The 15,114-nt window shown below is 48.3% G+C and overlaps 1 protein-coding gene across 3 annotated transcripts in view; it reads left to right on the forward strand.

The window, feature by feature from the left end:
- The first annotated feature begins 716 nt into the window (after positions 1 to 716).
- Positions 717 to 15,114, forward strand: part of LOC144124411 (replication protein A 14 kDa subunit-like) — a 61,463-nt gene continuing 47,065 nt past the window's right edge. Inside the window, exons 1-2 of one of the 3 annotated variants that reach the window (XM_077657038.1) lie at positions 717 to 903; positions 1,053 to 1,127. In XM_077657038.1, the coding sequence (XP_077513164.1) occupies positions 832 to 903; positions 1,053 to 1,127 (147 nt within the window). In that variant the 5' untranslated portion in view covers positions 717 to 831. The remainder of the gene's footprint in view (positions 904 to 1,052; positions 1,128 to 15,114) is intronic. The other 2 variants (XM_077657039.1, XM_077657040.1) reach the window with 2 other exon arrangements.

Genomic DNA, 15,114 nt, shown 5'->3' on the forward strand with positions numbered 1-15,114 from the left:
GGCAGCCATTGCCGAGTTCCGACAAACATCTCGACAAACATAGGTCTTGACAAACATAGGTTTTGCGAATCTTATCTAGCAGGTCCTCATTACTTCCTTTAAAGTTATGCTTGATTTGGTTTGATTTAGCTCTTGGATTTGGTTGGATTAATCATATACATGAGAATGGCCCAGGTTTTGGATAGGCTCATACTAGATCCAAGTTCATCACACATCTCCATCCAGTTCCTTTCGCACAGATCAGCGGCATGCTTTTATATGCTTTTGGTCAGTCTCGCAATTTCTCTCCTAATATTGCGATTCCATCGTTGGCTTTTCAGTTCCCTTCCCAGATCCGCTTTCTTTCTCAGGAGATCGGCTAGTGGACTGTCCTGTCGGGGCACCGCTAGGGTGTCTTGAATAGTATCTGTTGCTTCCCTTACGTCTTTATTAAGTGCCCTCTGCCATGCCTTGAGAGTAGGCCAAGCTTTAACTTCCAGGGATTGTCTAATTTCTCGGAATTTATCCCAGTCGTCCCCGACAATGATGCCGGCGTTTGCTGTGGGGCCAAAAAGCGCGCGCTAACACGTGACCATGGCTCCTCGGACAATGAGAGGCTTGCTTCATTCCGAGTAGTGTATATGCTCAAAGTACATTAAAACAAGCGCACGAAAAAAATTTACCTGCTTTTACTCTCTTTTTTTTGTTTCAGCAACTTTTTTTTGGCGACATTTAGGTGTGATTTTAGCCACTGCATTTGGCAACACTGTTGTGGCTGTTGAGCTGTGCGCGCTCGTTGAGTTGTGTTGGCGCTCTGCTTGTTCTCCCAACATCGTTGCATTACTGGGCATCATGCGAGTCAACGCCAAGCTGCTGGCCAACTACCAGCGGCAGACCGTATGCCTGGTGGGCAGGGTCCTTCAGGTACTACTCCTTTTTCGCAGCCCTATCCGGTCTCGGTGCTTTCAACTAGTGGCGCGCTTTGGCGCGCCTTTACATGCTCGCTGGTGCATGTTTCTACCTAGCTTAATTCTCTTTTTCCGTGCTCTTTACGTTTGTGTCTTCTACTGCAGTGCGAGCCACAGGGGATGTCGTTCAAGATGGAGTCCCCGGATAAACAGGTCGTCCAGATAATCATGAAGAAGCCCGTAAGTTCGGAAGCCCGTAAACACAGCGCTGTGTTTGTCTCTTTCTCAGTCCCGCCTTTCGTGCGCTGTGCCTTCATTTAGTCCCGTAAGTTCGATCAAAGGAAGGCATGCGTTAGCTCTTTTCGTTTTTGTTAGCGGGATTTTACTCGTCTGCCTCACCACTGTCCAGGCGTCAGTGGGCTTCGTTTTCGAAGCCGCTCGGTTGCTGTCGCTGTGCTGTACACGGCTATGTCTCGTTTCTGGAGACGCGGTGGTGAGAGCTCACGGGAAAGGCGATGAAAAGCGCCAACTATCAGCTGGTTTTATTCGGATCAGTGCTCCTTATATTCAGCGCCTATGGGTGGCGCGACGGCATCATCGTCAAGGGTGTCCCCTGTCTCCTTTGCACATGTTGTACTATCCGCAAGGGTTAAGAGACCAAACTGAGCAGCGGACTGGGCACCAGCTTTTCTTTTTTCAAGCAAGGCGAATGGATTAAACAGTCATTACCGGGACTAATGTATGCGGATGATGTAGTGCTAATGGCTGACAACAGGGAAGATTTGCAGTGGTTGATAGACATCTGCAGTACACAGGAAGATAGATTAGATTTCAAGTTTAGTAAGGAAAAATATGCTGTCATGACATAGGATATAGGAGATCAAGCTAGAGGTAGTGTGGATAAATAACGTTGCTGAGTATCTGACAGACTATGAAAAGTATGTAATGGCTAAAGGTAGCAGGAATGCAAGCAGGGCACTGTCATGAAAAGCAGGGCACTGTTGAACTACAATATGTACAAAGTGGTAAGAGGGATCTGGAAAGGGGTGATTGTTCTTAGCCTGCGTTCTGTGTATGAGACCAAATGTTCAAGCAAGGGTAGAAATAAACCAACGTGGCGTAGGGAGGCTAGCTTTGGGGGCACATGGCAGTACATCAAATCAGGGGGTACTGGGTGATATGGGATGGGCATCATTCGAGAGCAGAGAGGCTAGCAGTAAGATATCATTTGAGGAGCGATTAAGAGAAATTGGGGAAAAGCAGTGGGCTAGGAAAGTTTTCAGATACCTGTATATAAAGAATGTTGACACGAAATGGAGAAAGCAAACTAGAAAATTGACAAGCAAATATGTGGACAGCAGTTGGGGGTCTTTGGAGCTTGGTAGCAGCGGGACAGTTAGGGGCCGGGTAGCAGCATCCCACCGCTGCCCCGCAGTTGTTACGGTTTGGGTAGCATGACTAGTTGTGATGTGGGTAGTGTTCCGGCGTCCAACAACGAACACGCAGCGTGAAAGCAACCAGAAGAAGAACCTTTATTCGGGAGTGCTTCCCAACATATATAGTGTACCGGCGGCTGCATGATAACAGCCACGTGTTACAGATAGCATGCTGGCCAGGGCGCATGCATAGAGCGCATGCGCGTCTGATACGATACATCTCCCTCAGTGCAATATTTAAAAGTCGTCAAGCACAATACGGGACACTTGGCGGAAATCCTGGTCGTAGTGAAGACGACTGGGCTGTCGCTTTTGTCGGGTGGACCGCCTTGGCACATATTGGGTGGGCTGGGTTGTAGGCTGCGATACTCCAGCATTTTCCTGGGCTTGCGTGGGCTGTGTTATAGACTGTTGTGCTCCTGCGCTTTCCTGGGAAATGTCTTCACTGTCAGAGTCATCTTCCGTTAAGTCACGCCGGAATGGCTCACGTGTAGCTAGAAGATGTCGGTTGCGTCGAAGCACCTTGTTGTCCTCTGTAAGGACGCGATAAGACCTTGGTGCCACCAGGCCCATGACTCGAGCCTTGGAGTCCCATGCATCCCCTCGTACACGTACAACTTCGTCTTTCTTGAGTGCTGGCAGATTTTTCCCTTTGGATGGCCTTTGGCTGCGTGGCTGGCGCCGAGACGTCAGGTGACTGGAGCATGACACGAAGTCTGGTAACCGAGTGCGTAACTTTCTGCCTTGGAGGAGTTCTCCAGGGGACCGGCCTTCGGCTAGTGGAGTCGAACGATAGCCGAGTAGACCTAACCAGAAGTCCTCGTTGAGCTCGCAAGTCTTCTTCATTATTCTTTTCACAATTTGGACTCCTTTCTCGGCGAGGCCATTGGACTGTGGGAATCTCGGACTCGACGTCACATGCTTGAACTCGTACCTGGACGCGAACAAAGCAAATTGATGAGAAGAAAACTGAGGACCGTTGTCGGTGCAGACTTCCATAGGAATTCCATACCTTGAAAAAATTGAGCTAAGTGTGGCAATGACAGTGCACGTCGTTGTGTCGATTAGGTTTTCGACTTCAGGAAAGTTTGAAAACGCGTCAAACACGCACAGGTAGGAGTTTCCGCCGTACATAAAAATGTCAACACCTACTCTGTACCAGGCATGGTCTGGGATCGGCCTAAGCACCACTGGTTCGGCTTGTTGTTTGTAGGCGTATTTATGTTTTCAATGTCCGCATTCAGTCGCGGCCAGAAAACCAAGTGACGGGCTCTCGCTTTGCACTTATTTATGCCTAAGTGACCTTCATGAATGCGACTGAGTATTTCAGCTCTCATAGACTTTGGTCCCCTTCATAAGAATGCCCTTGACTTCTGATAACTCGGGAGCAAATGGTTTCATCCACCCTTCAATTTCTTCTCCATTCCTCAGTTGCCGCAACGCTGTCTGCAAGTCTGGGTCAGTGGCTGTCGCTTCTACCAGTCGGTCAAACATTTTGTTGCTTACCAGCTCCGAAGTCACGCTCACTGCATGGACGTCAACGTCATCAGTGAAGTCATCTTTGTCGCTTGGAATGGCCGACGATATCTTGATAGCATATCGGCCAGGAACAGTTGTTTGCCTGGGACAAAGTGAAGAACGTAATCATATCTTAGCAAGCACAGAAAGAACCGTTGCAGTCTTGGTGGCATGTCGCCAATGGCTTTCAAAGCAATTGCTAACAGTGGTCTGTGGTCGGTCTCAATTACAAACTTGCGGCCGTAAACGAAATGGAAAAATTTCTCACAACCGAAAGTAATGGCCATCGTTTCTTTCTCTATTTGCGCGTATCTTTGTTCAGCCTCAGACATAGGCGACCGGCCGCCAACTACCACCATAATTCTGAAGAAGGGCAGAACCAATCCCATTTTTGGAAGCATCTGCAACGACCTTCGTCTCCCTAGCAGGATCGAAAATGGCTAGCAAAGGTGGACCGCTCAATGTGTCGCAGACAGCTTGCCAATCTTTGGAGTGGTTGTCGGACCATTCAAAAACGTTCTTTTTTAATGAGGCCTCGTAGAAGCGTCGTCCTTTCCGCCAGATGCGGTATGTATTTTCCAAAATAGTTCACGACCCCGAGCATTCTGTGAACGCCGGCTTTGTCCTTTGGCTGAGGCATTTCACTTAATGGTGTGGTCATTGCGGGGTTAGGTCTTATTCCGTCTTTGTTTATAACATCACCCAAGAAGTCAATTTCGGTCACGCCGAATTTGCATTTCACCGCGTTGAGAGTTAGGCCGGCCTTTTTAGCCATTTGCAAGACTGTGCGGAGGCGAGTATCGTGCTCTTCCCTTGTGCTCCCCCATATCAGTATGTCATCGATATAGATTCGCACCCCTGGAGCATGGTCGAATATTTCATTCATAGTTCTCTGGAAAACTTCAGGCGCCGAAGCAATGCCGAAGGGTAGTCTCAAGAAACGGTAGCGTCCAAAGGACGTTCCAATTGTGCACACCTTTGACGTAGCCTCATCTAAGGGGATTTGATGGAAGCCTGAGTACGCGTCGATGCGAGAGAAAAAAGCTGCACCGGCAAGCTCAGCCTCAATGTCTTCTCGTTTCGGCATTTGATAATGCTCTCGCTTTAGGCACTCGTTAATTCGCCTCGGGTCAATGCATATGCGCAGTTTTCCGTCCTTTTTGCGTGCTGCAACAAACGGGCTCACCCAGTTCGTCGGTTCGCTGACTTTGGCCACGATTCCAGCACGTTCCATCCGATTCAGCTCTTCTCGCAGGGGCTTGAGCAACGCCAAGGGCACCCGTCGCGCCGGCTGGACTTCCGGTGTTACATCCTCCCGCAGAACCATGTGGTACTGGCGTGCTAGACAGCCGATGCTTTGAAACAGCTCTGGAAATTCCTTGACCAGTTGGTCAGTGCTGTTTGTATGCACAGCGTTGACAGAACGAACCACTAGTCCTAACGCTTCGCTTGCAGACAGCCCAAGTATGGCTTGGCTGCTCTTCTTTAAAATGAAAAAGTCGAAATGCCCACTTCGGTCGTTCACAGTCACTTGTACCGTAGCGACCCCGATGTGCTTTATAACGTCGCCGGTGTATGAGCGGAGGACGGAGGGGCTTGCTCTTAAAGCAGACTTCGCTTTGAGCCTTTGAAAAACGGAGTAAGGCAACAAATTCGCTTGCGAGCCTGTGTCTACTTTCAGAGACACTAGTTGGGAGGACACTCTCGCGTGGACGACCCAATCGGCTCTTTTGCCTAAGCTGACGTCGAGGATTTCGAATCCTTCCTGCTCGTCACGTACTGCGCTCACTTGAGAACTTTTTCTGCAACAGGCCGAGAAGCGGTTAACGCCACGGCACCGAAAGCATGTTTTGCCGAATGCTGGGCATCTGCCACGTTCGTGGAAGCGGTTACACTTAGAACACTTGAACTGCCTGCGTGCTTTGATCTGAGCCACTTCCTCTTCTCGACGGGCCTCGTCTTGCTCCGAACATTCCACAGTTTGTTCACAAGCTGGACATTTGCCCTGCTGGCGCGTTTTGATTTGTGCTACTTGTTTCTCCGCTTGAGCCCATACATTGTTTTGCTCGGCGCATACCTCTTCAGCTTTGCAAATGTCCTCTGCCTTCAGTAACGTAAGGTCCTTAACTTTCAGCATCTTTTCGCGCAACTTTGCATTCTTTGTTCCAAAGACAATCTGGTCCCTGACCATGGAGTCAGTTAGGCTTCCAAAATTGCAACTTCGTGCAAGTCTCTTCAAGTCCCGTGAAAAATGTTCGAAAGGTTCGCCCTCAACTTGCGTTCTTGAGCGGAAGACATACCTTTCGTACACTTCGTTCTGCTGCTGCTTGCAGTACTCCTCAAACTTCTTCGTAACTGTTTCATAATCTTCCTTGCTTTCGTTCTCCGAGAACACAAAATTGTTGAATACCTCTAGGGCGTCCTCCGGTCACGGTGAGCAGCAGTGCGGTCTTAGCTCCCTGCGTCCGTGGTTCTTTCGGCGGCTCCGTGGCCTGCAGGAACAGCTCGAACCGCTGCTTGAAGAGGCTCCAGTTCTTCGCGGTGCTACCGGACAGCACCAGCGGCTGCGGTGGCTTCACTAAATCCATCTTGCCAGTGCACAGCGACGCCCCTTCCACCCGCGTGTTACTGCGTATACGAGGGCGATCCCACTTCTGACACCAAGTTCCGGCGTCCAACAACGAACACGCAGCGTGAAAGCAACCAGAAGAAGAACCTTTATTCGGGAGTGCTTCCCAACATATATAGTGTACCGGCGGCTGCATGATAACAGCCACGTGTTACAGATAGCATGCTGGCCAGGGCGCATGCATAGAGCGCATGCGCGTCCGATACGATACAGGTAGCATGGTCGGGCTGGAGAAGGGACAAGGAAGGATGGAAGCTTGACATTTGGGACAACAAAAACACACAACGGGTTTACTGGCACTACGTAGAAACTTATTTACATAATTTAGAAAAGAGCAAACAGTCAAAAATTAAAAGTACATAGCTTTGAGCGACTGGATGAGCCTTGTCGCCAAGGCCCAGAGTGTTCATTCCCACGCAGAATGCTCTTTAAATACCCTAAGGCTCTGCCCCTTCACCAGGCGGTGGCCAATGCAACCTGAGGCACAGATTCAAAGAGTGACACAGCACATAGCACTCGGAGGCACTTTGGGAATGGGCGAGGAGGATTCAGAGGTCTGGTGCTACTTCGCCCCAAGCTGCACGTGTACATCCAAACACAGGTGCAGTGCTGTGGCTACAACCTCGGCAGGCTCTCTCTGGTGGGGAGGGCGCTTGTCAGACATGGTTAATTACTGGATGTCGTCATTTGTACGAGAAGCTTGGAAGAATGCAAACATTATCTTAATTCGTAAGAAGGGAGGCGCCAAGGACTTGAAAAATTAGACCGATCAGCTTACTATCCGTTGAATACAAAGTGTTTACTAAGGTAATCGCAAATAGAGTCAGGGCAACCTTAGACTTTAATCAATTAAGTGATCAGGCAGGCTTTCGTAAAGGATATTCCACAATAGATCATATTCACACTATCAATCAGGTGATAGAGAAATACGCAGAATATAACCAACCTCTATATACAGCCTTCATTAATTACGAGAAAGCATTCGACTCAGTGGAAACGTCAGCAGTCATACAGGCATTGCGTAATCAAGGGGTAGAAGAGCCTTATGTCAAAATACTGGAAGATATTGTGACGCTCACGAAGATGCGATGCCTAGTCTATTTGGTCGGCATCGCTGGGTAGAGAGAGGAAGAGGAGAACGAGGTGGTTGGTGGCGTCTCGTGCTTGGAGATTGGACCCCATCTGGTTTGTCAGTCGCCCGTCGTGGTTTGAATAAACCCCGGACGTAACATCTTGGTGGAAGGTGCCGGGTATACTGGTTCCCCGAAGACGGATCCCCTGCTTCACCGTCGCTGGATTCGTCGCATTGCTGGTCTACCGCCTTCTGTGCCCATGATGTCCCTGGACGGCGACGCTCCGAGGTCTGTGCCCAGCAGTTCGTGGCAGCATTACCGGGAGCCACGGTCGTTCGTGGGCTCAACCAGCGACGACGTGGATGAATGGCTCACCCACTACCTACGCGTGAGTCGCTACAATAAGTGGAACTCCTCCGCTCGACTTGCCAATGTTGTGTTTTCCCTAACGGACACGGCCCTAACGTGGTATGACAACCACGAGGATTCTTTCGTGGGACTGCTTTGTAGAGGAGCTGAAAAAGTGCTTCGGCGACTCAGTCGCGAAGAAGCGTGCTGAGCAAATGCTTGCGCAAAGGGCTCAGCTTCCCGGTGAGACATGTACGAAGTACATGTACAAGTACAGTACATGTACATGTACGAAGTACATGTTTTACCTCCGCACTCGTCGATCTCCATCACCCCGACGTCAATCCTCCTCACCTCCGCCGGAAAACTAGTCGGCGCGACCGATGGGGGTGAGGTCGCTGGACGTCTGCCGCTGGAAGAGATACCTCTGCCTGTAGTGATGTTACGAAACAAAGTGAATGTGCTAGTGGATGGAGTACCTGTGTTGGCTTTAGTGGATACCGGTGCTACTGTTTCAGTTATGAGTGCTGCGTTTAAGTGTCACCTAGGACGTAAAGTCTTGTTTCGATGGGACAAAAATGTCCAGTTTTGTGGTGCGAGTGGCGAACCGTTGCCTGCAGTTGCAGTGTGTAGTGTTAAGGTTTCTTTGAGTGGTGAAGTGTTCAGCACGGAAATGGCGGTGCTCGCCCGGTCGACGCACGATGTTATTCTTGGCCTCGACTTTTTGCAGCTGTGTGGCGCTAATGTCGACTGTCACACCGGTGAGCTCAACGTCGGCAAATGTTCCACCTCTGGCCTTGTGGAAGGCTCGTGCAGTGAAGAAAGTGTGTTTTGTGTTACTCGAGATACTGTCATGCCTCCTTCTTCGGCTGTATGCGTACCCGTTTCCTGCCCCAATACCCTTCTCGACGTGTTTGATGCGACTGTGGAGCCGAACCACTTGAACAGCATGAAGAACATCTTGGTTCCTCTTGCCATGGTTTCTGTCACCAACGGAAGCACTGAACTCTGGACAGTGAATTGTTCGACAGAATCTGTAGTTCTGCCTGAAGGCCTCAAACTTGCGTCATGCAGCCACGACACACAGGTATCCGTTGCCTTGGTTACCACCGCCTTGGCCGCTGCACCACCAGAGCTTTACGACGAGTCGCAGTTTCTTCGCATGATCTACAACTCGCTTTCCACGCATGAGCGCCGTGCTCTGTTGGCCATCCTCCGGCGACACTCCACTGTGTTCGGTTTTTCACAGCCCGGTGGCGCATCTTCCATCCCCTCGTCTCGGACCCTGCACAGGGTTGACACTGGCGCCTCACATCCGATCCGACAAAAGCCCTACTGAGTGTCTCCGTCTGAACGCAAGGTGATCAATGAACAAGTGCAGGAGATGTTAACCAAAGGTGTTATACAAGAGTCCTCGAGTCCCTGGGCTGCTCCAGTAATCCTTGTTCGAAAAAAAGATCGATCATGGCGTTTCTGCGTGGATTACCGTCGTCTAAATGCCATCACCAGAAAAGACGTATACCCTCTCCCTCGAATCGACGATGCCATCGACTGCCTTTTTTCAGCGTCCTACTTTTCTTCTATTGACCTCCGGTCGGGTTATTGGCAAATCCCTATGCATCCTGCGGATAAGGAGAAAACAGCGTTTATTACACCTGACGGCCTTTATGAATTTAATGTAATGCCATTCGGTCTTTGTAATGCACCCTCCACTTTCGAGAGATTTATGGACACTATACTGCGTGGTTTGAAATGGGAGATATGCATGTGCTACCTTGACGATGTTATTATTTTCGGAAAGACGTTCAGTGAGCACAACGATCATTTAGCTCTCGTCCTGGACTGCATGCGCAAAGCTGGTCTTGTGCTTAATTCTAAAAAGTGCCACTTTGGTGCGCGCCAAGCATTAGTGCTTGGAGACCTCGTTGACAAAGACGGCGTCAGACCTGATCCAGCCAAGACTGCAGCTGTTGAGTCCTTCAAGCCACCACAGTCTGTCAAAGAGCTGCGAAGTTTCTTGGGCTTGTGCTCATACTTTCGCCGTTTCATCCATTGCTTTGCGGGCATCGCATACCCGCTGACAGGCCTGCTTCAGAAAGATGTGGCTTTCGAGTGGACCCCTGAGTGAGACTCCGCCTTCCGTCAACTAAAATTCCTTCTCACGTCCCACCCTGTACTTCGCCACTTCGATCCCTCCGCCCCCACAGAGATTCATACCGACGCCAGCGGGGTTGGCCTCGGGGCTGTGCTCATACAGCGCTGCGACACCAAAGAGCACGTTGTTGCGTATGCAAGTCATTCACTCAGTAAGCCGGAGCGCAATTACACGGTCACCGAGCTGGAATGCCTCGCCATTTTCTTCGCCACGCAGCGTTTCCGTTCATATCTCTACGAACGCCCGTTCACCATGGTCACCGACCATCATGCACTCTGCTGGCTCTTTAACCGTCTGACCCATGTGGGCGCCTTGCACGGTGGGCTCTCCGGCTACAAGAGTTTGACTACACAGTCGCCTACAAGAGCGGTCGCCGGCACGCTGACGCGGACTGTCTTTCGCGGTTGCCTCTTTCCGAGACAGAGTCTAACATCGATGATTTCGATCACTGCGTCGCGTCAGTCTCACCGTGTTTTCCCGACCTCGCCACATTCCAAGCCGAGCAGCAGCGAGATTCGACCCTGCGGCCTCTTCTTGCGGAGGCTGAACACCCCTCCGGTGCAAACCACTTCTACTTGCGAGATGGTCTGCTATGGAAGAAAAATTATTCTTCTACGGGTCAGCGCTTCCTTCTGGTAGTTCCGCAGAGCCTGTACACCTCCGTCTTGCAGGCCATGCACGACGACCCTACATCTGGACATCTTGGGTCGGCACGAACGCTCCACCGTGTCCAGGCCCGCTTCTATTGGCCGAAAATGCGCGCCACGACTGAGCGGTACGTCGCCAGCTGCCCTCAGTGCCAACGATATAAGAGCCTTACTAGCGTTGCTGCTGGTCAGCTTCACCCTGTGACACCACCTTCCGCACCGTTCGAGCAAGTGGGCATAGACCTCCTTGGCCCATTTCCCAAATCCTATCATGGGAACCGATGGATAGTGGTTTGTGTTGATTACCTCACTCGGTGTTGTGAAACGGCCGCCCTACCCTCGTCTACGGCGTCTCATGTGTCCTCGTTTATGCTGCGCTCCATAATTCTCCGCCATGGACCCCCAGAAGTTATCATCAGTGACCGTGGTCAGCAGTTCACCGCTGACGTTGTTGAACAGCTTCTCCGTTCTTGCGCATCGCATTTTCGCCATTCCTCGCCTTACCATCCCCAGACGAATGGGCTAACTGAGCGTACGAACCGAACCAACATGCTCTCAATGTACGTTGATTCAAAACATAAAAACTGGGACAGCGTCCTGCCGTTCATTACCTACGCGTTCAATACCGCGCGCCATGAGACTACTGGATTCAGCCCCTTCTTTCTACTATATGCTATATGGTTGATGGAATCTGCGCTTTAATCGTCTTCGGCAGGTGTGCATCCCATTCATAACAGGGGACAAATCAGCAATTATCGGTTAAGAAAAAGTTAAAAGAAACAGAGAGAGCCCTGTGGAAAATAGGGATGCTGACGAAATAGGTACTGGGAACATACAGGATTTTTAAGCAGGAAATTGCCAAAGGAAATGTCTTTGATAATTGTATGGGGAACTTTTTGTTGTTTGAGGCCAGGATGGGAGTTTTGCAGAATAAGACATATAGAGTCAGGTACCACGAGATAGAAACTTTACGTGGTGCTTGTGGAGAGGAAGAGGAAATGGCTGAACACTTGATAATTTTTTCTAAAGGGCTTCACCCTGCATTAGAAAGCATTTTAGGGGAGAAACAGCGCAATAAAACACGGACACACGAAGAACGGACACACACGAGCGCTGTGTGTGCGCTGTGTGTATAGCGCTCGTGTGTGTCCGTTCTTCGTGTGTGTATAGCGCTCGTGTGTGTCCGTTCTTCGTGTGTCCGTGTTTTATTGCGCTGTTTCTCCCCTAAAATGCATTACCAACTAGCCCGGAACCTTGCTCTTCATTAGAAAGCAGCGGGGCTCATTTATTCAACGCTTTGGGGTTTAAGGACAGCGAAGGAAAAGTAGATTTTAAGCGGATAGGAGTAACCAAGCGAAGGTTATTTGATTGGTGGCTAAAATCAAGAGAAGAGTAAAATTGCACAAGTCATGGCTAGGTGGCTTGAGCCACCGCCCGATTTAAAAGGCTCAGCCTTATCCATTCATTCATCCATCCATCCATCTATCCATGGAGAACGGAGTGGCGATGGAGGTGCCACGGAAGCGCGCGTATGAAGGATCGTGTAGCAAGCAGTTCTGTCGCTCACTTAAGCACAGATGTGTGTCGTAGACGCCGAGACACCTTTAATGCTAGCCATGTGATCCAATAACCTCTTGAGACTATACAACACATAGTAAGGCAGGGGATGAATTAAACACCTCCCTGCGCCTTTTATGATGGTCTGTAGCATACCTTTGTGAAGAAAGTTTTTAGCAAGCATGGCTAACTAATTGGCTTCCCTGTACCATAGTTTGAGTTTATTTTCACAAACAAGGAGATGCAATGGTTGTGAGGATACAAGGGTGAAAAGCTGCTCAGGGGCAGCCTGACTGTCCCCAAGTACCATTACAATGGCTCCAGCAGGGCGAAGAGAAGGATTATGAATAGACTAAAAGCTAAAACAAAGGTAAAAAAACCCAAAGGATACAATTCAAACCGTAAAAAAGGAAAAAAGAAAACGAAAGTAAAACGCTGTACACAGCTTATTACACAACACAGTCGTGCACACAAAAATATTTCAGACAGGCTTCTTACAGAACAAGTTAGCACATCGATGTTACATTGAGTATGGTTTTAGTTACTTTGGCAGCCTGTAGCATAATATTTGTTGACCATAATTAGTTTGCGGATGAAGAACACACCAAGTCTCTGGAGCTCGAGTAGTGTAGGGGGCTACGCGTTTTGTGAGATTAGCGAGAGAGCAAAGATTACCGATTCTATTCTTCGTGTCTTTACTGTAGGGTGAAATCAGGCAGTGATTCAATAAGGCGGGAAGTGTCAGGGTTCTAAGATCACGGAAAAGGGGAGCAGAATGGGAGTCGTGAGGCTTATTGTATATGACACGGAGGAATTTTTTCTGATGACAAGCAATCTGTGAATGTTTGTGGAAGTTGTCGCCCATACAAGCCAGCAGTAATTAAGATGACTGAGAAAAAGTGCATTATATATTAACAGTTTTACGGAACGAGGAAGGCATCTGACAGACCAGACTAGACCCTGCACCTGTCAGTTAACCAGTGAGAAAATTTATACGGGAATGCCAGGACATATTATGATCGAAGTACATGCCCAAACATTTGAATATTCTCGCAACTTCGATTTTAAAAGTATTTCTAGTATATCACCAGGTAACGCAGTGTTCATGTGTTTCGGTTGAAAGAGAGAAATGGTGTTCATTAACAGGCCATTTTCGATCGACCACAGATGTAACTTAGAAAGCACGTGGTTAGAATGTAGGGTTAGGTCATCTGGAAATTTGGATGAGAAGTGTAGTATCATCTGCATACATAATGAATGTGGTATTGGGATCAGTGTTAGTGAGATCGTTGACGAAAATGTTAAATAGAGGGCTGGAAATGCTTCCTTGGGGGACACCTACATCAACTGGAAGGACGTTAGATATGCCATTCACATGCACAAACTGCCTTCTATGACTTAGATATGATTCAGTTAAGTTGAGGGCAGTGCCACGAATGCCATAGTAAGAATTTGCAAAGCAAAAGTTTGTGGTCAATTGAATTGAAGGCTTTGGACAAGCTGACAAAACGCCTAAGGTTAATAAGCATTCCTCAAAATTCTTTGGGATTAGCTCTTTCTGTTTAAGGAGTGCCAGTTCAGTCAGCATGCCTGTGCGGAAGGCGTGTTGATGCGGGGTTATTAACTTAAGCTTATCGAGAAAGCTAGATAGCCTACAAAAAATGATCTTCTCAATTTCTTTGGAAAAAATTGTAAGTATGGAGATGGGCCTATTGTTAGAAATTTGTCTGATTTCACCTTTTTTGAATAGAGCAACCACCTTTGCCACTTGAATTCTTTTTTGGGAATTGGCCTGATAAAAGACAAATATTGTAAACATGAACAAGGACAGGTGAAATTAGGTCAAGGACATACCTCAAGAGCCTGATCTGCAGGTCATCGACATCACAGGCAGTACTGTTGCTCAGTTCTTTGAAAAGCATTGTTAATTCATGTTTGCTTGTAGGGTGAAGAAAGATAGATTCTGTGCAGTGTGCATTAATATAATTGGATGCTTTCACACTAGCAGTTTGGCGACCATTACTACGGAAATGGTCATTAAAATAACCGGGATGTGCATCGGCACTGATTTCTACGCCGTTTACGACAATGTGGATTTCGGGTGTTGCCCTTGAGTCCCGATTCATTAAATCGTTTAGCTTGTGCCACGTTTTGTGGCTATCGTTTTGGCGTACGAGAAAGTTCATTTCAAAATATGAGGCTCTTGCCAGTTGTAGTTCTTTTGTAAACCGGTTACGAAAGGACTTAAAATCTGCATATCACCAGGATCTTTAGACCTGATAAACGTGTTAAAAAGCTGGTTTTTTCTTTGATCTTTATAAATAGGTCATTCGCTATCCATGGCTTACGAATTCATGAAGATCTAGAGCTTGTCATACACAGAGGAAATTGTTTCTTATAACATGAAGTAAAAATATCAATGAAGAGTTCATGCACGGGATCAGCACATTGAAAGGCATAAACAGTACTCCAGTCAACTTTGTGCAGTTCTTCCCGAAAGTGGTCATGGTTTTCAGTGATGATTTTATGAAATATAGGACAATGCTTGACTTTATTTTTAACTTTACGATTAAAACAAAAAAAAAATTCGCGTATGGTCGCTGCTGTGATATGTAAGAACACCAGACCTGATATCAGGTTGGCGAGAATTCGTGATGAAGAGATCAACCACAAGACCGAAGCAGCAGCTCAAATTCAGGTCTGACGGCAGTATCTGCATAGAAATCAATATTGAAGCCACCACCACATATGAATTCATTCGAAATGTATTTGAAAAGCCCTTGTAGGAAGTGAAAAAAGCAATCTGAATTTCCTTGTGGTGGATGATAAAAAAACAGAGTAAACTGTATGGGCGCCCAAAACAG

This window comes from Amblyomma americanum, chromosome 3, assembly GCF_052857255.1.
Source record: "Amblyomma americanum isolate KBUSLIRL-KWMA chromosome 3, ASM5285725v1, whole genome shotgun sequence".
In the NCBI taxonomy this organism is placed as follows: Eukaryota; Metazoa; Arthropoda; class Arachnida; order Ixodida; family Ixodidae; genus Amblyomma; species Amblyomma americanum.